This window comes from Salmo salar, chromosome ssa17 (genome assembly GCF_905237065.1).
Source record: "Salmo salar chromosome ssa17, Ssal_v3.1, whole genome shotgun sequence".
NCBI lineage: Eukaryota > Metazoa > Chordata > Actinopteri > Salmoniformes > Salmonidae > Salmo > Salmo salar.
The window spans coordinates 69136746-69162375 of record NC_059458.1 but is presented as its reverse complement, the minus strand read 5'-3'; the positions used below and the strand labels follow the sequence as shown (position 1 = coordinate 69162375).

At 45.6% G+C, this 25630-nt stretch overlaps 1 protein-coding gene across 1 annotated transcript in view; it reads right to left on the bottom strand.

Moving 5' to 3' along the window:
* LOC106576554 (protein O-mannosyl-transferase TMTC2) overlaps window positions 1-25630 on the bottom strand; it is a 90334-nt gene that overhangs the window by 48593 nt on the left and 16111 nt on the right. Inside the window, exon 2 of the mRNA XM_045700032.1 lies at window positions 2475-3096. Coding sequence (XP_045555988.1) covers window positions 2475-3096 — 622 coding nt within the window. The remainder of the gene's footprint in view (window positions 1-2474; window positions 3097-25630) is intronic.

Sequence of the window (25630 nt, the reverse complement as noted above, 5' to 3'; positions counted from 1 at the left end):
AGGACTGGGGTGCCATGGGAGAGGAGGGCTGGGGTGCCATGGGAGAGGAGGGCTGGGGTGCCATGGGAGAGGAGGGCTGGGTGCCAGTGGGAGAGGAGGGCTGGGGTGCCATGGGAGAGGAGGGCTGGGGTGCCATGGGAGGGGAGAACGGGGTGCCATGGGAGAGGAGGGCTGGGGTGCCATGGGAGAGGAGGGCTGGGGTGCCATGGGAGAGGAGGGCTGGGGTGCCATGGGAGGGGAGAACGGGGGTGCCATGGGAGAGGAGGGCTGGGGTGCCATGGGAGAGGAGGGCTGGGGTGCTAGTGGGAGAGGAGGGCTGGGGTGCTAGTGGGAGAGGAGGGCTGGGGTGCCAGTGGGAGAGGAGGGCTGGGGTGCCATGGGAGGGGAGAACGGGGGTGCCATGGGAGAGGAGGGCTGGGGTGCCATGGGAGAGGAGGGCTGGGGTGCCATGGGAGGGGAGAACGGGGGTGCCATGGGAGAGGAGGGCTGGGGTGCCATGGGAGAGGAGGGCTGGGGTGCCATGGGAGAGGAGGGCTGGGGTGCCAGTGGGAGAGGAGGGCTGGGGTGCCATGGGAGGGGAGAATGGGAGGGGAGAACGGGGGTGCCATGGGAGAGGAGGGCTGGCATGGGAGAGGAGGGCTGGCATGGGAGAGGAGGGCTGGGGTGCCATGGGAGAGGAGGGATGTGGTGGCATGGGAGAGGAGGAAGAGGAGGGCACGGCAAGGAGGCGAGGGTGATAAATGAGCCAGATGTGCTGGCAGGAGGCGAAATAGGAGGTGCAGGGTTGGCACCAGGATCTGTCGGCTGGATCTGGGAGACTGGCCAGGTCCATTGTGTATAAGGGTAAGGGAGGAGGGTACTGTCTGTTGAAAATACCTGCTGCACTATTGAATAGATTAACAGGGAATGTGGCCAGAGGGGGAGGAGGGTACTGTGTGTGAGTGTATGTGTGTGAGTGTGTGTGTATATATGTATGTATGTGTGTGTGTCTCCTCTAAAACCTTAAGGGTTGTAGATAGATGCCATCGTATCAGTCTTAATTGAGGACAGATGCTACAGTACATCTGTTTCTCTGCTAGGGTCCACTGGCTGTGAATACACAACCAGATCCTTCCTGCTGAGCAGAGAGACTTCACACTGCCTCCCTCCCTCACTCTGATCCTCTGGGCCTCTCACTAAAATCCCCTAATAACAGCTTTAGGATAGCAAGCTGCCAAAGAGGACTACAGCAAAGCTGCACCAGAGGACAGGGTGTGTAAGCACACTTACACAGAGTTAAAATGTAACACTCTCTCCTGTCTCTCACACACACAAACGGACCAGACTGTCCTTGCCCAGTAAAACCTCAAGGAGAATCTTTATTCTTCTATCATGATGTTTTTACAAGGGCTGCTATATAGATCTGAGAGCAGGATTTCTAATCAAACCCCGAGTGTCCGTGTGAGATACAGTATGTCACTGTGTCTTTCATGCACCCTGCCTGTCCTCATCCTGCATGTGGCAGCTCTAGATGGGTGTTTTCTCACAGGGAATAGGCAGTGTGTGTGTATGTGTGTGTATGTGTGTGTCTCTCTGTGTGTGTGTGTGTGTGTGTGTGTGTGTGTGTGTGTGTGTGTGTGTGTGTGTGTGTGTGTATCTGTCTGTGTGTGTGTGTGTCTCTGTGTGTGTGTGTGACTATACATGCAGTGGAAGATAGCCTATAGGATGGTAACTCCCTCTCTCCCCATATATGACGGCAAACAGCCCGTGTGAACGTCTGAGCATGCGTGTGCGAGTGTGTGTGTTTCCCTGTGCAGGGTAAAGGACTCCACTTGTACTACTAAGAACATATATATTACCTTTCTATGCCCTATGTGTCTAATTGGATGGACACTGTACCTGAAACTGACTAGGCAGACAATGTAGCGGAGAAGGAAGTGTATCATTGTCTCTGCAGTGAGAGAGCATATCTTTCTTTTGTCACCTCAAAATAACCCGACTGCATGCCACAAATACACACACACACACACACACACACACACACACACACACACACACACACACACACGTAGAAAGCTCACAGGAACACACACACACAAACACAGAAGCTTACACAGACAGACGTCATCGGGGTAAGATTCTGAACCAGAAGCATGTTTCAGTGTATCTGTGTACCTCAGTGAGGAGGACTCGCTGGAAACTGACCAAAATAAATATATTTTATTTCAGTTTAGAGGAAGAAAAAAACTCACTTATTTTGCATTCCTCAGCTGTGTGCATGGTAGTGCTAGGATAAATGCTTTCAAATTACACTCTTAATGAAAAACAAACACACACACACACGACTTCCCCATAAACAATCCGAATTGTAGATACACACAGGAACCATTTGTGGTTGGCTGAGATTTCCCCTCCGCAGGGGGAAGAGGAAATTGGATACACGCAGAGACACAAAGAGGAGCGCCACTTTGTAAACAGAGGGCAATGTTGTTTACCTTCCCCAGGAGCACGACCACCGCCTGGCGGAACCGGAGCCGCTGGAACACAAAGAGGTCGTAAGCCGCTGATACGGCCAGCACCGTGACTCCCTGCTCCTTCCACAGCATGCTGGACGCTGCGCAGACCAGGCTCCCCAGCAGCCACAGCCACGTCCAGGCTCGGAGCCTACCACAGCCCCTGGTCTGACAGTCCCTAGAAGAGGCCGTGTAGGCCGAGCGGAGCCCGCAGTGCCTTGTGTAACAGAGAAGAGACAAGAGGAACAGCAGTGCTGCACCGACGTCGGCCCTCCCCACTACCCCCGCCACGGCTTCCGTATGCACCGGGTGGGAGGCGAAGAGGAGCCCCACCAGAAGACTCCACGGACCTCCCCCCAGGAGGGGGCGACAGAGGGCAGTGAAAAGGCCTGTGACAGCCCCGTGGAGGCCCATGTTGACCAGGTGGTAGCCCCAGGGGCGCAGGCCGCCCAGGGCATGGTTGAGGCGGAAAGAGAGGGTGCAGAGGGGTCGGAAAGACTTGTGGCTGCCGCTGTGGGTGAGCAGGGTGCCCCAGAAGTCATCATACAGGACGTTGGTCCACGGGGTCTCGGGGAGAAGGTCCTGGTTGGTCTTGATCGCACGGCTGTCGGGGAGAGAGAGAGAGAGAGAGAGAGAGAGAGAGAGAGAGAGAGAGAGAGAGAGAGAGAGAGAGAGAGAGAGAGAGAGGAGGGTCAGTGTCAGTTTGGATACCATCTAGATGAACAGGGGTTTTCAGTCAGAGAGAGAGATAAAGTGGTAGTCATTGATGTAGCGACTGTGAGAGAATGACACAGATGAACCTTGATGTGATAATAACTGTGATGGATGGAGCATGGTGTGAAACACACACACACACACACACACACACACACACACACACACACACACACACACACACTTTGTCAGGTGATTATTGGCCCCTGAGGCCTCTCTACTATCTCACAATTAACACATAATTAAGGGGAACCCGGACGTGCCTCATGTACACTAACAGACTGTGACAAACGAGATGATTCACCCCAGAGATGTCAAACTGCATGATAAATGACCCCTCTAACCACTAACACAACAGCTTACTGTAACCATATACTGTAGCTAGCTCAATCAACACACAGTCTACCTACCACAGACCATACTGTAGCTAGCTCAATCAACACACAGTCTACCTACCACAGACCATACTGTAGCTAGCTCAATCAACACACAGTCTACCTACCACAGACCATACTGTAGCTAGCTCAATCAACACACAGTCTACCTACCACAGACCATACTGTAGCTAGCTCAATCAACACACAGTCTACCTACCACAGACCATACTGTAGCTAGCTCAATCAACACAGTCTACCTACCACATATGACAACCATTTGGCTTTCTGAGGACACACATGGAACCTTTAGCTTGATCAGTGATAGCTTTAGATAGTGGTGGTGTTTGATGTGAAATAAATGTCTTATTTGGAGAGAAAAAAGACGTTTTTGTATACAAGCTGAATGCATTAAAAACGTGGCATAATGTATACAGTCATTACACACAAACTAACAGTTTTTGGGGATTAGATAAGACATATGTTAAAAATGGGACACTATAAACCTAAGAAGACACTGATCTTGACTGCAGTAGTCTAACATGTAGAGTCCTGACTAGTGCGAGGGACGAGAGGGCCACCACTTGTTCACCATAGTTGTTATGACAGACGTGGCAATTAGTGTTGATGTTCCAGATACCGTTCCCTTATCACAGAACAACAGAGTCTGAACCTGATATATCAATAGACGCGTGTGTGTGTGTGTGTGTGTGTGTGTGTGTGTGTGTGTGTGTGTGTGTGTGTGTGTGTGTGTGTGTGTGTGTGTCCGTGTGTGTGACCGTGTGTGACAATGTTTGTGTGTGTGTGTGTGTGTGTGTGTGACACCATGTCCGTATATGGGGGGGGGCTCCGTTTTCTCAAGCGCCAGTCAAACATTGTGTTTGAGTAAAAGAGATTGGACCGGGTGCAGCTCAGGACTTCCTTTGTGAGGAGATTAGGACTCAGTGCCAGCACAAGGACTAGATTAATTAGAATGAGAGAGAGAGAGAGGGAGAAATAGAGAGAGAGGGGTCAGGAGAGACAGCAGGAGAACCAGAAAGAGAGGGAGAGGGAGAGAATGAAGGAAAGTGACATGATAAGATGTGGGGAGAGAGAGTGAAATGTCTAGAGCGAGAAATCCAGAGAGATGTAACAGTATAGAGCTCGAGGGAGGGAGGGAGGGAGGGAGGGGAGTGAGAGATAGAGAGATAGAGTGCTCTGTCGTGTTAGTTCATCCCCATGGCAGTGGGTTAGTCTGTATTTTCTCCCTTTCTCTCTCTCTCCTCCAGCTGCACACACATCATACACAACTCTGTGTACCTTTGTTAATCACACCCATTCACCATCTAGGCTACCCCCTCCTCTCCTCCTCTCCTCTGTCCTTACCCACAACCCCTCACTCCTGTATTCTCACTCCTCACTTCCATAAAATGAACACAATAAAAAAAAGGAGCCATTTTTTCAAAAGAACACCCCTTTTATATTTTGGGATTTTAAATTGAGGGGAGAGAGTGCCTGCCAGCCTGAGAGAGTGCCCCCCCCCCCCACGTACGACAGTAGAATACAAAAGACCTCTCTAAATCAGTCGCTCCGGGAGACCACTCTATCCCACTTCAGAGACAGGGCCAATGAAGCCATCAGCACAGCCAGCCAGCACTACTGTCACTCTCCCCCTTCAATATCTAGGTAGCATCCCAAATGGCTCCCTATTCCCTAAATAGTGCACTACTTTTGACCAGGGTCTCTGTTCAAAAGCAGTGCATTATATAGGGAATAGGGTCTCATTTGCGACGGATCCCTATAGCTCCTGTCCAGACCCTTACAGCCAGCATAAGTGGGGAGAGAAGAGCAGAGGTGGGGGTGGTAGGAGGTCTGATTTAAATATTTGAATGATTTATCTCTGGTGAGGATGGAGACGTAGATGGGCCAAGACTCAGGGGAGGCTAAAGGGCGGCTACACTGGAGCTTGTTAGTGTACTATTAATGCAAGACCCAAACACACACACACACACACACACACACAGTAACGCAGGCACAAAAATATACAGTTGTACAAATACAGTTTTAATATGAATTAACCTGTGGAAAAACAGGTAGTAAAAAAAACACTAGTATGATCCGAGATGAATCCTGTTCAAACTGAGTGATGAGATAAGATGTGGAACAGGGAATACTGAGGAATAGGCAGTATTCCGTCTTCCTCCCTCCCAGTCCGGTCCGTCTCTCAGCAGTGCAGAGCCTGAGAAACTGACGCTTGTTTTCCCATTGAGAAAACAATCCTGGGAAACTGAGGAATTCTCCCTCCCTGCCTCACGCGACGACAGGCTGCACTGAGCTCTGAGGTCAGCACAGACACAAAGTGGTGAAGGAGAAATGAACCATTTGATGTATAGTATTCTAATGAACCATTTGATGTATAGTATTCTAATGAACCATTTGATATATAGTATTCTAATGAACCATTTGATATATAGTATACTAATGAACCATTTGATTTATAGTACACTAATGAACCTTCCACACCAGTTTAGCCAGCCATTCATAACATACTAATGAACATCACTCATCAGCAAATCTGCTATTATTTGTCTTATGAATGAATTAGAGGAAGTTTTGATTGCTGAACTGAAGGAGAAAGCTGTGGTGAGACAGAGAGGCTCGGACTTAGTGTCAGCGTTGATTGCTGTGATGTGGACTGAGCCAGCAGTGTAGTGTGTATTAGACAAGGACCCATATTCACAAAGCATCTCTTGGTTTCTCAAATGATTGCATCGCCTGGTTCACCAACTACTTCTCTGATAGAGTTCAGTGTGTCAAATCGGAGGGCCTGTTGTCCGGACCTCTGGTAGTCTCTATGGGGGTGCCACAGGGTTCAATTCTTGGGCCAATTCTTTTCTCTGTATACATCAATGATGTCGCTCTTGCTGCTGGTGAGTCTCTGATCCACCTCTACGCAGACGACACCATTCTGTATACTTCTGGCCCTTCTTTGGACACTGTGTTAATTAACCTCCAGACGAGCTTCAATGCCATACAACTCTCCTTCCGTGGCCTCCAACTGCTCCTAAATACAAGTAAAACTAAATGCATGCTTGCTATATTGTATTTACTTTTGCCACCATGGCCTTTTTTGCCTTTACCGCCCTTATCTCAGCTCATTTGCTCACATTGTATATAGACTTATTTTCTACTGTATTATTGACTGTATGCTTGTTTTACTCCATGTGTAACTCTGTGTTGTTGTATGTTGTCGAACTGCTTTGCTTTATCTTGGCCAGACTTGTTCTCAACTTGCCTACCTGGTTAAATAAAGGTGAAATAAATAAAATAAATAAAATAAAATCTCAGAGTAGGAGTGCTGATCTAGGATCAGGTCCACACCTGTCAACATTCACCTTTTGCTACTATTTCTGTCAAGTGTACGCATGCAATTTGATGAACACATTTGATAAATCCAAAGTATACACCACACAGAACACAGAATGCACTGCAACTGCCTCTGTAGCACAATGCCGCAAGGGAAACGCAGCGTTCCATTGGAAATGAATGTACTTCTGGTGTACAAAAATGTCATGCTGCTATCGGTGTGATCGAGGTGTAAGGCTGCAGTGATTAAGTTAAGACTCCAGCCCTAGGTAAACATGCTGACCCTGCCAGACTGGAGAGGGGAGACACTCTGCTATCTAGTTAGTAAACACACACACACACACACACACATATATGGTTACCCACACACACACACACACATATATGAAAGTGTGCTCACAAATGCACACAAACACACAAGTACACGCATCAACCCCAGCGACCGACACCTGCTGTGTTTTGATCTGGGGATGGATTAGCCTTTAGTGTACGTTCCTCTTTATGTCCCCATAAAACAAACAGGGGACATTCATCAATATCTCGTTGCTAAACACTCCACTCCAGCCTTCTGTAAATATCTGGTCCTCCGGCCAGTCTGAATGTCTACAGAGTGTATTATCCTGCACACGGAACACTGATGAATCCCAGTGTGTAAAGAGCAGAGTTGTGGTATAGAGTCACATGACTTGGACTCGAGTCTGACTCCAGTCACAAATTTGATGACTTGAGACTCGACTTGATAGAAAATAAAATAACGTCAGGCTTGACTTAGACTTGGAGCCTCAAGACTCGGGACTCGACTTTGACTTGAGACTGATGACTTGAAATTATTTGGCCAAGTTGTGTAATGTTTTGTCACTCATTTTGTGGCACAGAGTCTACATGGATTACTCTCCATGCATCCAGAGACAGTAGCCACAGCATCTCGCTTGCAAAAGAACAAGGCCAGCTAATTAACCACATAGATAGAGCTGAGGTGGACAGACAGCCTATTGGTAAGGTAATAAAGAGCTTCCCACATTAATGAGTGAAGCTTCCATATGGAACGGCTGATAAACATCTACCTCCACACCATTATCATCCCGATGTGATTTGTTTCCCAGGCTTTGTGCTTGAGTGGGAGAGTACACTGAGTGGACAAAACATTAGGAACAACTTCCTAATATTGAGTTGCACCCCTCCCCTTATGCCCTCAGAACAGACTCAATTCATGGGGGCATGGACTCTACAAGGTGCCCAAAGCGCTCCACAGGGATGCTGGTCCATGTTGACTCCAATGCTTCCTACAGTTGTGTCAAGTTGGTTGGATGTCCTTTGGGTGGTGGACCATTCTTGATACACACAGGAAACTGTTGAGCGTGAAAAACCCAGCAGTGTTGCAGTTCTTGACACAAACCGGTGCGCCTGGCACCTACTATCATACCCCGTTTAAAGGCACTTAAATCTTTCACCCTCTGAATGGCACACATTCACAATCCGTGTATCAACTGTCTCCAGGCTTAAAAATCCTTCTTTAACCCGTCTCCTCCACATCATCGACACTGATTGAAGTGGATTTAACAAGTGACAAGTGACACCCTCACAACAACCATCTATCTATTCTATACCCCTAAAACAACCATCCATCTATCTATTCTACACCCCCACAACAACCATCTATCTATTCTATACCCCTACAACAACCATCTATCTATTCTATACCCCTACAACAACCATCTATCTATTCTACACCCCTACAACAACCATCCATCTATCTATTCTACACCCCCCACAACCACCATCTATCTATTCTACACCCCCACAACAACCATCTATCTATTCTACACCCCCACAACAACCATCTATCTATTCTACACCCCTACAACAACCATCTATCTATTCTATACCCCCACAACAACCATCTATCTATTCTATACCCCTACAACAACCATCTATCTATTCTATACCCCCACAACAACCATCTATCTATTCTATACCCCCACAACAACCATCTATCTATTCTACACCCCTACAACAACCATCTATCTATTCTATACCCCTACAACAACCATCTATCTATTCTATACCCCTACAACAACCATCTATCTATTCTACACCCCCACAACAACCATCTATCTATTCTACACCCCCACAACAACCATCTATCTATTCTACACCCCCACAACAACCATCTATCTATTCTATACCCCTACAACAACCATCTATCTATTCTACACCCCCACAACAACCATCTATCTATTCTACACCCCCACAACAACCATCTATCTATTCTACACCCCCAAAACAACCATCTATCTATTCTACACCCCCACAACAACCATCTATCTATTCTACACCCCCACAACAACCATCTATCTATTCTACACCCCCACAACAACCATCTATCTATTCTACACCCCCACAACAACCATCTATCTATTCTACACCCCCACAACAACCATCTATCTATTCTACACCCCCACAACAACCATCTATCTATTCTACACCCCCACAACAACCATCTATCTATTCTACACCCCCACAACAACCATCTATCTATTCTACACCCCCACAACAACCATCTATCTATTCTACACCCCTACAACAACCATCTATCTATTCTACACCCCCACAACAACCATCTATCTATTCTACACCCCCACAACAACCATCTATCTATTCTACACCCCCACAACAACCATCTATCTATTCTACACCCCTACAACAACCATCTATCTATTCTACACCCCCACAACAACCATCTATCTATTCTACACCCCCACAACAACCATCTATCTATTCTACACCCCCACAACAACCATCTATCTATTCTACACCCCTACAACAACCATCTATCTATTCTACACCCCACAACAACCATCTATCTATTCTACACCCCCACAACAACCATCTATCTATTCTACACCCCTACAACAACCATCTATCTATTCTACACCCCACAACAACCATCTATCTATTCTACACCCCCACAACAACCATCTATCTATTCTACACCCCTACAACAACCATCTATCTATTCTACACCCCCACAACAACCATCTATCTATTCTACACCCCCACAACAACCATCTATCTATTCTACACCCCCACAACAACCATCTATCTATTCTACACCCCCACAACAACCATCTATCTATTCTACACCCCACAACAACCATCTATCTATTCTATACCCCCACAACAACCATCTATCTATTCTACACCCCCACAACAACCATCTATCTATTCTACACCCCACAACAACCACCGCTCCAGTCTCCAATAAAACACATAGCAGAGATGCACCTCTTCAATCTATTGAATAAAGAGTTCAGTCCATCCACTACAGTTAAAATGTCATTCATAGCAGAGATGCACCTCTTCAATCCATTGAATAAAGAGTTCAGTCCATCCACTACAGTTAAAATGTCATTCATAGCAGAGATGCACCTCTTCAATCCATTGAATAAAGAGTTCAGTCCATCCACTACAGTTAAAATGTCATTCATAGCAGAGATGCACCTCTTCAATCCATTGAATAAAGAGTTCAGTCCATCCACTACAGTTAAAATGTCATTCAGCTCTACACGCATGCTTCGGCCTCAATGGCAAAAGCCCTTTTAATTCAATAGAATTTTGAAGTTACGTGAGTTAACTAATTGATTTCTCCTTTTGTTCTGCCTTGGTGGACTGGCCCAAACTCAGGTCGCAGGGGTTATATCACCTCTCTCTGAGTTAAACCAATCCTAACAGGATTAGAGAGTGATTATAGACCCTCAGTGTTTTTGGGACGTTGCCCAGAGGGCAGAGGTCAACCTATTATCTGATTAAAGCTCTCTAGACTCGACTGGGGTAGGGTAGTGATAGTGTGCGTGGTCGGGGGAATTGTGTGTGTGTGTGTGTTTGGGGGGGGAGGGGGTAAATTTGTATGTATTTGTGTGTGTGTGTGAGTGACATTCCTTATTCCTAGTTGTGAGTTGTGCATAGGCACACACATAAAACACTGGCACAGTGGCAATTTTAAAACTGAAGCAACAGAATATGTATTCCAAACACGAGCACTAAGTCTTAATGCCATGCTGTGGTGCAGTTGGCAAGTACAGAGGCACAGGCTAAGCCCAGTGAATGACCCAGCTTGCTAAAGAACAACCCTGTCGTCTCTTCACCCGGGTTGACAGACAGACTGGACTGTGGCTGTTGGGCGGGAGGCCATTGTTGCCTAGCCTACTGGAAAAGACTTGTCTGGCAAAGCCCTGATCCAGACTGCTTCACTGGCTGTCTGGTCTGCGGTTTGGTGTGTGCATGTGTCCGACACAGTCATCCTATGTGTGGGGGTATCAACTCACACACGCACACACGCAAAACATACACACACACACGCAAACACACACACACAAACACAAACACACACAGCAGAGAGGAGAGGGCAGATGGAGGCCTTTGATTGATGGGGCTGCCACAGAGTCCCACCTACTTCTCAGACATCTATTTTGGCTGGCCATTCAGCAGAATACTGAGAGCCCTTTACACAAAGCCCACATATCGTCAACATTAGCATAGCAACACTAGCATAGTCGCTCACCAGCTAGCATATTAGGTTCCCTGAATGTTCTGGGAATGTATTTTTAGGTTGCAATCCTCTCTGTCTCTGTCTCTCTCGCTCTCTGTCCCTGTCTCTCAATTCAATTCAATTTAAGGGCTTTATTGGCATCTCTCGCTCCGCCTGCCGCTTCTTCTCCATGTTGTATGTTTCTGTACTCTCTCACACTCTTCCTTTCCTTATCATCATCCCCTTACTGTAACTCTGGTGGTGTTTATATATCTAATAACCCACAAGTCAGGAAGTGGCCAGACGTGGGTGTGTCTAAACATCTCACGTCAACAAGACGTGGGCAGAACAATACCCTCTCCAGTCATGCCATAACACTTTCCCACAGTCTGACCCACACTGGTATAAACACTAAGTAGAGAAATCCATAAAGGCACACTGACACAATTATTAATGCATCACAAATGGTACCCTATTTCACATATAGTGCACTTCTTTTAACCAGAGCCCTATTGACCCTGGTCAAAATATTATATTTGAATTATTATAGGGAATAGGGTGCCCTTTGGGGCGCAGCCACTTTCTGAGGGCCAAGAGCACTATGATGGGCTTTAGTCCAGTCTCTCTCTCTGGTTTCCTGGTTTGTGTGAAATGTGAAATTAATTTGTGTGTTGTCGGCCAACTCCGACACATGGTTGTTTGTCTTCTCAAAGGATGGAATGTTAAATGATAAACTGCTCTTGGATGCTAATCAATAGATAGCATAGTGAGGTTGATGTGTGGGGAGAAAGACAGGGGACTGCACATTTGACAGTGTTTTAGGTGTAGGCTGACATTTCAGCTAGTCCTGCAGGAATGAAAATAACAGTCATTCAAATGATATGTACGGTATCGTCTATATATTTAAACCATTAGCCTAACCTATATTAGCCTAACCTATATTAGCCTAACCTATATCAGCCTAACCTAAATACCCTAACCTATATTAGTCTAACCTATATTAGCCTAACCTATATTAGCCTAACCTATATCAGCCTAACCTATATTAGCCTAACCTATATTAGTCTAACCTATATTAGCCTAACCTATATTAGCCTAACCTATATTAGTCTAACCTATATTAGCCTAACCTATATTAGCCTAACCTATATTAGCCTAATCTATATTTGTGTACATCTGTCCCATGCAGTAGACTGAAAATAGCCATCCAGCTTCTGCATTGTCCCACTCGACTGTATATCCAAGCAGCTTCTTGAATGGGTGGGCTAACTAGCTAACTAGCTAACTTAATAAGAAGATCCCAGCTGGGCTAATTAAAATACAGTAAATCAGCTTTGTGGAGGAACAACTACCCGTTTACCTTTCTCAGGCATAAACTTTATTAAGACATTTTTGTTTAGGGGAAAGTGTAAATGATCTCATGTAGTCTGTTTAAGTGCCGTCACTGCTCTGAGAAGCTTTCTCACCATCCAGAATATTTACAGATGCACTTATTGACTGTTTATCAAGGAACTATGTGACTGTTTATCAAGGTAGCTTTCCCACCATTCTAAAAATATATACTAGGCCATGTAAGCATTGGACAGGCAGGCAGGCAGGCAGACAGACAGACAGACAGACAGACAGACAGACAGACAGACAGACAGACAGACAGACAGACAGACAGACAGACAGACAGACAGACAGACAGACAGACAGACAGACAGACAGACAGACAGACAGACAGACAGACAGACAGACAGACAGGATTTGTAGGCTTCTATGGTATTAGAATGGAAACCACAGGCAGTCTCTCAGCGACCTCAGGTAACCCTGAGAGAGACAGAGACAGACAGAGACAGACAGAGACAGACAGACAGAGACAGACAGGATTTGCAGGCTTCTATGGTATTAGAATGGAAACCACAGGCAGTCTCTCAACAACCTCCGATAACCCTGCCTGTCTCCCCTCCCATCAACAGCACAGCATCCATCATTCAAACTAGAGGAGAGAGTCTCATACAGAGAGCTAGAGTGGTGATGGTTAGGGTCCAACGGGCTTTTCATCAGACAGCTGACATTTCTACCGGCCTTTGGATTTTGGAGGACTAACGAGTCAAAAGACTTGACTCGGAGTTCTGAGATGTCTTAAACTGACACACATGCAGGCACGTATACACAGAAACACACACACACACACACACACACACAACTCCTTCTGTGTCACAGGACACTGTGTACCACTCTGTGTGTATCTCACATCCTCCAGATGGTTCACATCTTCGTCATAGCCATGATATCAATAACGTTAATGATGTGTATGATCAAAAGACTCCACAACACATTATTCACCTGCATTAGTGCTGGACGCAGTGGTGATTAACATTCATTATCCCTCTCTGTCCACGTCCCTCCCCACTACTACCACCCATTAATGAGAAGGGAGTTACAAGGGCATTAAAGCTGCCATCTCCTCCAACAACCAATCAGGATGGCTGTTTGCTTCAAAGGGAGCACTGCTGGAGGAAGGAGCCAGGAAGTGGATGTCTCCTCTTTGTCAGAGGGGGCTCCTATCATGTCCCGTAAAACATGTTTCCTGATTAGCAGCAAGGCCACAACACAGCCAGGGCCAAGGACTCTGCACAGCCAGGGCCAAGGCCACAGCACAGCCAGGGCCAAGGCCACAGCACAGCCAGGGCCAAGGACTCTGCACAGGGCACCTGCCAGGGCCACAGCACAGCCAGGGCCAAGGACTCTGCACAGGGCACCTGCCAGGGCAGGTAGCCTAGCAGTTATAGCGTTGGGCCCGAGCCGACAAGGTGGAAATCTGTCGATATGCCCTTGAGAAAGGTACTTAACCCTAATTTGCTCCAGGGGCGCCGTACTACTATCCGGTGTATGTGACCATTAAACAGTACAGTGCATGAAACTATAATACAGTCTTTGAATATTCTTTCACTTTTCAAATGACAATTGGACATGAACAAAATGTTTCTACCTCTCAAGATGCTTGTAGACGTAGAGTGTTGAAGTGGTCCTAAAATAGACTTAGGAAGTTATCATTTGGGAGTGTCATGTTAAAGTAATGAGTAGCTAATTGCCTTGCTACAGGCCTAACAAAAGCAGTGTAGAGTGGCTGTTTTGTGACTTTCCCAATGTTACATTTTAGGTAGGAGGTATGATCTGGTGGAGACAATCAGTGAGAGTGAGGGTCCATCATCTATATTTCAGCAGATCAATCCCGCTGCCATTATCTTCACCACAGAGCCTGATTGATCAGCTACGTTAGCGAGATGCATCCAACCAAACGGGACCAGATGATAGGCTACTGCCATGTCCTCCATGCCACCTCAGCTAAAAAGGGGCCGGGACCCTCCCGCTTGTCCGCTCGGTGACTGATGATGTCTATAAACAGTCCTGAGGAGTCCTCAGCCACACAAAGAAGAGGGGACAGGAAATCAATAGCTAATAAAGCAATGCCCCTGGGATGTGTTCTCTAAAGGCAAAACCAGATAGGATAGAATACACAGTGAAATACAGCACTGGGATGAAGGACTCGGGAGCAGAACTTCACACCCTATAAAACCCTGGATTAATTAGATTGTTCGATCTGCAGTTGCTATATTCATTTTTGGTCGTATAAATTAATGGTGTACCCATTGATTCTTTTAAATGCCTCAAGAGCTTAGTTTAACTGTCATAGCCCATCAGAACCCAAAATATAAGCTTGCTTAACGCCAACGTTTGTTTACGTTTACTTTGATTACAAACACTAAAGCCTCAAAACATGGTTCAAACTATAATGTTGATATCATACAGTTGAAGTCATAAATTTACATACACTTAGGTTGGAGTCATTAAAACTAGTTTTTCAACCACTCCACAAATTTCTTGTTAACAAACTATAGTTTTGGCAAGTCTGTTAGGACATCTACTTTGTGCATGACACAAATAATTCTCCCAACAATTGTTTACTGACAGATTATTTCATTTATAATTCACTGTATCACAATTCCAGTGGGTCAGAAGTTTACATACACTAAGTTGGCTGCGCCTTTAAACAGCTTGGAAAATTCCAGAAAATGATGTCATGGCTTTAGAAGCTTCTGATAGGCTAATTGATATAATTTGAGTCAGTTGGAGGTGTACCTGTGGACGTATTTCAAGGCCTACCTTCAAACTCACTACCTCTTTGCTTGACATCATGGGAAAATCCAAAGAAATCAGCCAAGACCTCAGAAAAAAAAATGGTGGACCTCCACAAGTCTAGTTCATCCTTGGGAGCAATTTCCAAACACCTGACGGTACCACTTTCATCTGTACAAACAATAGTACGCAAGTATAAACACCATGGGACCACGCAGCCATCATACCGCTCAGGAAGGAGACGCGTTCTGTCTCCTAGAGATGAACGTACTTTGGTGCGAAAAGTACAAATCAATCCCAGAACAGCAGCAAAGGACCTTGTGAAGATGCTGGAGGAAACAGGTACAAAAGTATCTATATCCACAGTAAAACAAGTCCTATATCGACATAACCTGAAAGGCCGCTCAGCAAGGAAGAAGCCACTGCTCCAAAACCGTCATAAAAAGGCCAGACTACGGTTTGCAACTGCACATGGAGAAATGTCCTCTGGTCTGATGAAACAAAAATAGAACTGTTTGGCCATAATGACCATCGTTATGTTTGGAGGAAAAACGGGGAGGCTTGCAAGCTGAAGAATACCATCCCAACGGTGAAGCATGGGGGTGGCAGCATCATGTTGTGGGGGTGCTTTGCTGCAGGAGGGACTGGTGCACTTCACAAAAAAGATGGCATCATGAGGTGGAAAATTACGTGGATATATTGAAGCAACATCTCAAGACATCAGTCAGGAAGTTAAAGCTTGGTCGCAAATGGGTCTTCCAAATGGACAATGACCCCAAGCATACTTCCAAAGTTGTGGCAAAATGGCTTAAGGACAACAAAGTCAAGGTATTGGAGTGGCCATCACAAAGCCCTGACCTCAATCCTATAGAAAATTTGTGGGCAGAACTGAAAAAGCGTGTGCGAGCAAGGAGGCCTACAAACCTGACTCAGCTCCAAACGTTTGACCCAAGTTAAAAAATGTAAAGGCAATCCTACCAAATACTAATTGATTGTACGTAAACTTCTTACCCACTGGGAATGTGATGAAAGAAATATAAGCTGAAATAAATCATTCTCTCTACTATTATTCTGACATTTAACATTCTTAAAATAAATTGGTGATCCTAACTGACCTAAGACAGGGAATTTTTACAAGGATTAAATGTCAGGAATTGTGAAAAACTGAGTTTAAATATATTTGGCTAAGGTGTATGTAAACTTCCGACTTCAACTGTATATGGTCAGTCCTTGCATCCATAGCTCTGTCTCCTTCCATGTGCGCCGTTAGAAATTGCAGCTGTCCCATGAAAAGCCCGTTGGACCCTAACCATCACCACTCTAGCTCTCTGTATAATACTCTCTCCTCTAGTTTGAATGATGGATGCTGTGCTGTTGATGGGAGGGGAGACAGGCAGGGTTATCGGAGGTTGCTGAGAGACTGCCTGTGGTTTCCATTCTAATAGCATAGAAGCCTGCAAATCCTGTCTGTCTGTCTGTCTGTCTCTGTCTGTCTGTCTGTCTCTCTCGCTGTCTAGTGCTGTCTAGTGCTGTCTAGTGCTGTCCAGTGCTTTCCTCTGCTTACATGGCCTAGTATATTTTTAGAACGGTGGGAAAGCTACCTTGATAAACACTCACATAGTTCCTTGATAAACAGTCAATAAGTGCATCTGTAAATATTCTGGATGGTGAGAAAGCTTCTCAGAGCAGTGACGGCACTTAAACAGACTACATGACATCATTTGCACTTTCCCCTAAACAAAAATGTCTTAATAAAGTTTATGCCTGAGAGAGGTAAACGGGTAGTTGTTCCTCCACAAAGCTGATTTACTGTATTTTAATTAGCCCAGCTAGGCTCTTCTTATTATTGGTTCAAACTATAATTGTTATTTCAAATATGGTCAGTCCTTGCGTCCATAGCTCTATGAATTTGAGAGTGGTTATATCTCTCCAGCCCCATCCCTCAGCTTTTTACCAAAACAGGCTGAATGCTTTGTTATTGTTTCAACTGCTGATTGTCCCTTTAAAAAAGACGGTGTCAGGGCGCATATTCCTAAAGCATATCAAATTAGGATTGGTGATCTAGGATCAGGTGTCCCTGTCCATGTCATCCTATTCATCATTATCTAATAGGCAAACCTGATCCTAGATCAGAACTCCTACTTTGAGACGACAGGCCCTGACCTAATATAATATGGGATATTTTATCTTAACCAAACTCCTCCTCTCTCCTCCACATCAAAAACTCAAGGAACAACTGTCAGTGCGGATATCCATTGTTAAGTGTTTCCTCAAGTGTAAGGAGTGTTAAAACATAGTGTAACACTCCACGAGGCATATTACACTTGAAAAAGTCATGAGTAAAATATCCTGATGTCTGAATGAGAGCCTACTCTCACTCTGCACCCCTCTAACACCCCTAGACAGCCTAACAGTAACTGATCATAAAAGCACTAGGGTACTCAACAACGAGTGCTGTAACCCCCCACTTGCCTCTAGAGAAGTGCACTTAATAACATGTGTATGTGGAGCTACTTAAGAGGACTCACCCTATAAATATCAGGGCCTCTGTATTAGACCTGTCATACATGTTGAGAGAAACGTCTAAATGGGCAGTTTGCTGTGAGTTTTATGGGGTTTCTGGAATACTTGGCTCCACTCAAATCCAGATCAAATTGAATTTAAATGGCCACCCATCGGGGCTCCGCGGTCTCCTGCCAACTTTAGCACCATAGATCCAACCCAGAACCCACCCATGGAATCCAACCACCAAAACAACCTCAATACAAGCTCTTGTTCACTATTATGCTCCGGGGGGAAGTTACCCCTACTGTAGGTATAGATCTAGGATGAGCTTCCCCTCCCCCAATCCAACCTTAACCACCAGCAGGAAAAATGCTAAAAAGATCAGCGTCTAGGGGCAACTTCACCCTACTAGGAGTAGTACCCCCACTATTACATGGAGGGAATAATTCACACACAGAACAATGAGGAGGAATCTGAAGTGTTTTGATCCAATTAAGCATCTCAGTGTGGCTCTCATATAGTCTGGACAGTTATTTACAGTATGTGCTTCTGGCTGGCTAATTAGGATGGTTTCCTGTAATAAACGAGAGGCTTGATTAAAAACTGACACTGCAGATTCCCCATCCACGGGCTCAGCGTATAAATTACTGTCAGGATACCTCATCCTATTGCTGCTTCTCCTGCTATTGTCACATCTACTGGGAAAGTTTCCACCATTTTCATGATGACACTAATATTCTACTGCTAGATACCCAGCACTATGACTACCAGTACTCTAGCTAGTCACTATCAACTACTTTTACATTTAACTACTATCTAGCACAACCAGCTACTGCTACTACTAACACAACTACCACAACTACTACTGCTACTACCGCAGCAACCACTACTACTACTACCACAGCAACTACTACTACTACTACTACCACCACCACAACTACTGCTACTACCACAGCAACTACTACCACCAAAACTACTACTACTACCACCACAACTACTGCTACTACCACAGCAACTACTACTACTGCTGCTACACAACTACTGCTACTACTACCACAACAACAACTACTACCACAACAACTACCACTACTACTACTACTACTACCACAACAACTACTACTACTACTACCACAACAACTACTACTACCACAACAACTACTACCACAACAACTACCACAACTACTACTACAACCACTACTACTACTAATACCAGCGACTACTGCTACCACAACTACTGCTACCACAACTACTAATACTACTACTACTACTACCACAACAACTACTACTACTACCACCACAACAACTACTACTACCACAACAACAACTACTACTACCACAACAACTACTACTACTACTACTACTACTACTAATACCAGCGACTACTGCTACCACAACTACCACAACTACTAATACTACTACTACCACAACAACTACTACTACCAATACTACTACTACTACTACCAATACCAGCGACTACTGCTACCACAACTACTGCTACCACAACTACTAATACTACTACTACCACAACAACTACTACTACCAATACTACTACTACTACTAATATCACTACTACTATCAGAACTTCTACTACCAATACTACTACCACTACTATCACCAATACTACCACAACTACTATCACCAGTACTATCAACACTCCTACCAATACTACTACCACTACTATTTCTTCAACCACCATAATACAGTAGTGCTGTAGTAGTTCTCTCTGGCTCCAGGTGCCAGCCCTCCTCCTCCTCCTGCCCCCTCCTCCTACTCCTCCTCTCTCCCTCCTCCTCCTCCTCCTCCTCCTCCTCCTCCTCTCCTTCCTCCTCCTCCTCCTCTCCCTCCCTCCTACTCCTCCTCCTCTCCCTCCTACTCCTCCTCCTCTCCCTCCTACTCCTCCTCCCCCTCCTACTCTCCCTCCTCCTCCTACTCTCCCTCCTACTCCTCCTCCCCCTCCTACTCTCCCTCCTCCTCCTACTCTCCCTCCTCCTCCTACTCTCCCTCCTACTCCTCCTCCTACTCTCCCTCCTCCTCCTACTCTCCCTCCTCCTCCTCTCTCCCTCCTCCCCACCATCCATCCATCCCGTTGGCCCACTTATGGAAAGCTGGTGGCACAGTGACCTATAAAACTGGCACCTGCAGTAACAACATTATGGAAAACCCCCTTTGAATCAGTCTGGAGGCTTTGAAGTATTGGGGCCAACTAACTGAAACTAACTGAGACAGTGGCTGAGAGAAATAGCTCAGAGTAACCACCAGACTGTGTGTCTTCATCCCTATATTGTGTCTGTCCAGTGTCCAGCAATGACCAATGGTTACAAACCAGACAAGACACAAACACACAAGTGCGTACACACACAAGCAGACTTACACACAGGCAGACACACAGCGAGCCAGCACACCCACACACACACACACACAAAACAAACACACACGGCACACACACACACACACTCCACACACACAGCACAAAATAAACCCTGCGAGTCAGGAGCAGGGGAAATGGAGAGAGGGCAGCTTGATTCAATTCATCATTTTCTGAAGTGCTTCCATGACAACAGTGTTCCCCCTCTTTTCTCCTCTCCTGGGCACGAGAGGCCCCTGCACAGAGTGGAATAGAGTGGAATCACCACTTGGCAGTCTCTTCCCTGGACCCAGCTGTGTCCACTGTCCTTTGCCAAGGGATCACATCCCGTTTCCCTCGCTGCACGGACAGCCTACGCTACATCATGATCTGAAACGGTTTGAATTAGTCAAACGGTAATGTAACACACCTGACTTCCATTTGTTCCACTATAAAGTAACACATTGTACACATTGTGAGACATGAAGGCATGGTACGGTAACATGCCATTTCCTCACCAAGATGAGGGGATTAATGGAGAGCGGTCCATATTTAATATACAGATTTACGATATCTGGCCAATCTTTTGAGAGAAGTCTTCTAGGTCTAGGTCTGTGTCGGAGGGTTGAGACGGGGAAAACTGTCATTTCTGATGACAAATGGAGCCCTCGATGGAGGATCTGTGTGTTGTGGGCTAAGCCGGGGGAACAGCTAGAGAACAAAGGAGTGTTTTGTCTCAACCTCTCAAAGAGTCGCTTTTTGTTCTACCGCAATTGATGTGTAATCAGAAATCAAATTAAAACACTGATATTTCAAGAGAGGAGGAAGATGTATTTTTAGATAGAGTGAATCAGATTGGCTCCAAAAATCCCCTGATTCAATCCATGTCAACCAGTCGTTATCAACAACAGTAACACAACTGTTGAGATAGAGTGCTGTACACTATGGTCAGACACACTCATACCACGTTTAATTCCCAAGCAGGCTGCGGTAATCGACCATACAACCCTGTATCAAATCCTCTGTGTTTGCTGTGACCACTTCTAACATTCCAACATTAGCGGTATCGCGGCGACCATGGCAGGGCCTCAGTCGAGCCACGACCCCAAACCAAACTTTCTTGTTCTCATACACAGGCTGTGTCAGAAAACCTAACTAGCCGTCAAATCCTTGTTTCCTCCATCCTTGTTTCCTCCATTCCTCTCAAAGCTCACTGGAGGAGAGGATCAAAGGTCCCGCTCTCGAACCTTCGCCTCCAATGAGCTTTGAGAGGAATGAGGAAACCAGGATGGAGGAACAAAGGATTTGACGGCTAGTAATGTTTTCAGACACAGTTCTAAACACAGCACGTGGTCGCCCCGACAACATAAATTACGCCACCAAACCACGTCCAAGCGCAATTGATTAAAGAGTCTGAGACTAATAAATGATTACGGCGTCAGAACTCAGCGTAATGGGTGTTGAATCTATATCCCCACAGGGGGGGGTTTAATATTAACCGAGTTTGTCAAACTATCAACGGGTGTTCCAAAAATATAGGCCCGCTTTAAACGCTCTGGGAATTTAGCATTATAAAACCATAAAACACATCATATAGAGTTGTAAAACTGTACAATACTCCCTCTGAAACAGGCCAAGGGGCAACTAGACATTACATAATACAGTAATCAGAGAAGTCATTGTTGTGTATTTATGAAGGACTTTGTTACAAATGACAGTTTGTTTTACAAGTGGGCCTAGGTATTATTTGGTTAAGACATATGATTCACAGTTTTGTCAAGGCACCGTGAAAAAAACCCACAGCTAGGTCTACTAACAGCACCACTGATAGAGAAGCATCAGAGAAGAATTGGACACTTCACAGAAACAGATGAACCTGTTCTGTGCTCGACTCCCCTGTGAGCCCACCACGGTATGATCAATGTTATTGACCAGAAACAACATGAAGCCTCCATAAAGCCTTCTGACAAAGGCAGAGACTGGGAGAGAAAGTGGGGAAAGGTAATGTCAATACAGGAAAACCACCAACCCCTTCCTCTCTCTGAATGGAGATGGCAGGGATGTCACGTGGCTGTTCTGTCTTTCCCGCAGATAACACGGTCAATAAGTGCTGTTGATGCAGAAAAAACAGGAGAGGAGACTGAGTGTAGATTAAATCGTCTGGGCTCAGTCGGCTGCTCCCCCAGGTAACGGATGTACTCTGGGTTTCCACGGTGATGAGTAGTGAGCCAGCATGGGAGAAAGCATCTTTGCTGATTGGGTTGAAACGCAGCCTCGCCTGCTTGGTGTGTTGAGTTCGTGCCGTCTCGTGCCAAAACCGATCTGCCATAACTAACTGGGTCTGTTTTTATCAAAAAGGAAGAGACGCATCGTAATCTGGCATCTGCTTTGTATAAAACAGTGTTTCCCCTAATATTGTCTTTATTGGCAGGTTAAAAAAGCCACCAAATCAACATTTACGGCTTCACACTCCAACATAACACTAAATTGAACCCAAAAGCGTCCTATTTCTTTTAAAGCAAGGGACAACAGAGCTGGTATTCAAGCTGTACATTTTCTTATCAAAAAGCAGACACACAGAACAACCCTCTGAATACCAACTGCCTGCGTTCTTATCAAACAGTAGAAATGCATAATTCAGGGACATACCTCGTCCACTGCGTTCATCCCACCATGAATATCAAAAAGAGGTGAAACGAGTTACATCCCCAGTAGCCCGGGAGAGATGACAACGTCGTTGCCCGTTTATCTGACTGAGACAATCTGAGGGAAACCACCCCATTATCCAATTCAGAGTCATTCTATTTATCAGAGAAATCAGGTTCACCGTGACTGTCACGGCAACCACAGTGTGTATCACGGCAACTACGTGTGTTTATTTCTAAATCAGATCCCCTTATCTTGACCATCCCCAGGTAGCTTAGCGGTTAAAGCATCCCTCCAATCAGGGCTAGTGATCAGTGAATCACTAGGGCTAACCCAGGGGAAAGTGGTGGTTGATGCCACTGAACACATGATGAGTGCAGTATTGAGCAGCGCTTAAAGGGAAAGTTATGTTAGTCTGTTGAAGATCAGTTAACTGCATACTGAGCAGGTTTCCCCATTGTAGCAGAATGCATTCTCTAAATAATAGGGTTTGATGATGGCATCAGCCGAAAAGCACAGATATGATTTTGGAGGAGGACATTACAGTTGTCAATGGTGCAGGTGCAATGCTCCCTCAAAGAAAATTCCGCACTGAGCAAATTTCACGTCTACTGAGCGCAAACTTGAACATGGTGAAAATTCTGTGCAACTTCCGGTGAGCGTTTAGTGTGACCACTGAGGCTGAACTTGCTTTAAGTTACAGTTTTAACAGTGGCCAAGTAGGCTACTGTGGCTATTTGATCATAATGTAGGCCTACCAGAGTAGCCTACCATCCAAAACAATGGAGAAAAATGCATCCCATAACATTTTAACATGGAAATAGCTGTTCTATCATTCAGCCTACAGTAGCAACAAATGTGTGGTGTTTAATGTGGGTCTACATTTGTTTTTAAAACATGCAGGGCTTGAAGGAGGTGAATGAAAATGTTGTGTTTGATGCAAGAAACCACTTAACAAAATAAAATGTATTATTATTCCCATACCATTATTACAGAGAATCAGACAAATGATGCTACCCTCTGCATATTGGCTACTTAGCTAATTCAAGACCGTCTCAAAATTCAAACACTGCCTCTTTAAGACATAAAAAAGCTATTTACTTGACTAGCTTTACAACAATGTTTATAAATGCACACGTGTTGTTCCCTTGTACAAAGCAACCACTCCCCCATTGTAGACTAGAAATAACTGGGCTAGTAACTCACTAACTAGCAAAGAATATGACCCCTACAACTCATCCAGAACGCCGCAGCCCGTCTGGTGTTCAACCTTCTGAAGTTCTCTCACGTCACCCCGCTCCTCCGCACACTCCACTGGCTTCCAGTTGAAGCTCGCATCTGCTACAAGACCATGGTGCTTGCCTACGGAGCTGTGAGGGGAACGGCACCTCCGTACCTTCAGGCTCTGATCAGTCCCTACACCCAAACAAGGGCACTGCGTTCATCCACCTCTGGCCTGCTCGCCTCCCTACCTCTGAGGAAGAACAGTTCCCGCTCAGCCCAGTCAAAAAACTGTTCGCTGCTCTGGCACCCCAATGGTGGAACAAGCTCCCTCACGACGCCAGGACAGCGGAGTCAATCACCACCTTCCGGAGACACCTGAAACCCCACCTCTTTAAGGAATACCTGGGATAGGATAAAGTAATCCTTCTAACCCCCCCCTTAAAAGATTTAGATGCACTTGTTCCACTGGATATCATAAGGTGAATGCACCAATTTGTAAGTCGCTCTGGATAAGAGCGTCTGCTAAATGATGTAAATGTAAAAATGTAAATGTAAATATGAACAAATGTGCACAGCTGGACACATGCAGCTCTCTGGAAGCTTAGAGGGAACGATGGGCAGGTGACACAATGCAGGCAAACCTCCTCACATCAAACAAAGAACGATGAATTCTAACGGTGGATCCCTGTTCTGGTGTTGGTGACGTTAACCTCCCTTCATCATCTATAATCACTGTCCCCTCCCTTCATAAAATAACCACTGTCATCGCTCCCCAAATAGCACCCAGAATCTCACAACAGACAGCTTTATTTCGGCTTTATGACCCTCTTTACTTGACCTATCTGTGTGATCTAGTGTGTGGTGTCAGCTGTGGCCCTCCGGCCCCTACCACAGTTACCAGGGGCTTATCTGGAGGAAACAGGAACAGGGAGAAAGACTATCCCCTCCCTAAAGGTGGGGTAACACATTGTAAATCACTTCTAATAGGGGGGTGAAATATAAGCTGGTATGGCTACTACCCATTCAAAATCCCGTAGGGCTGAACAGGGTTTGGGAAACACAATGGAGAGAATGCTTGATCATGAATGACTGTTTTCTGGGGTTTGTTGGCTGGTGTATTTCATCTGTGGTTACTAACCATGCTGGTCTTGGGTTACTTTAGTATATTTGCCCAGTCGAACTGAGATTAAATTAGTACTTCCAAATCCCTACAATAATGAAGGGTGCATGCATGGGACCCCTTTTCTATCTGAGCCTGTGATATCAATATACTGAACCTGGGCAAGATGGGATCATAAACACACACATCACGCTTCACTGATAGAGGTTACAG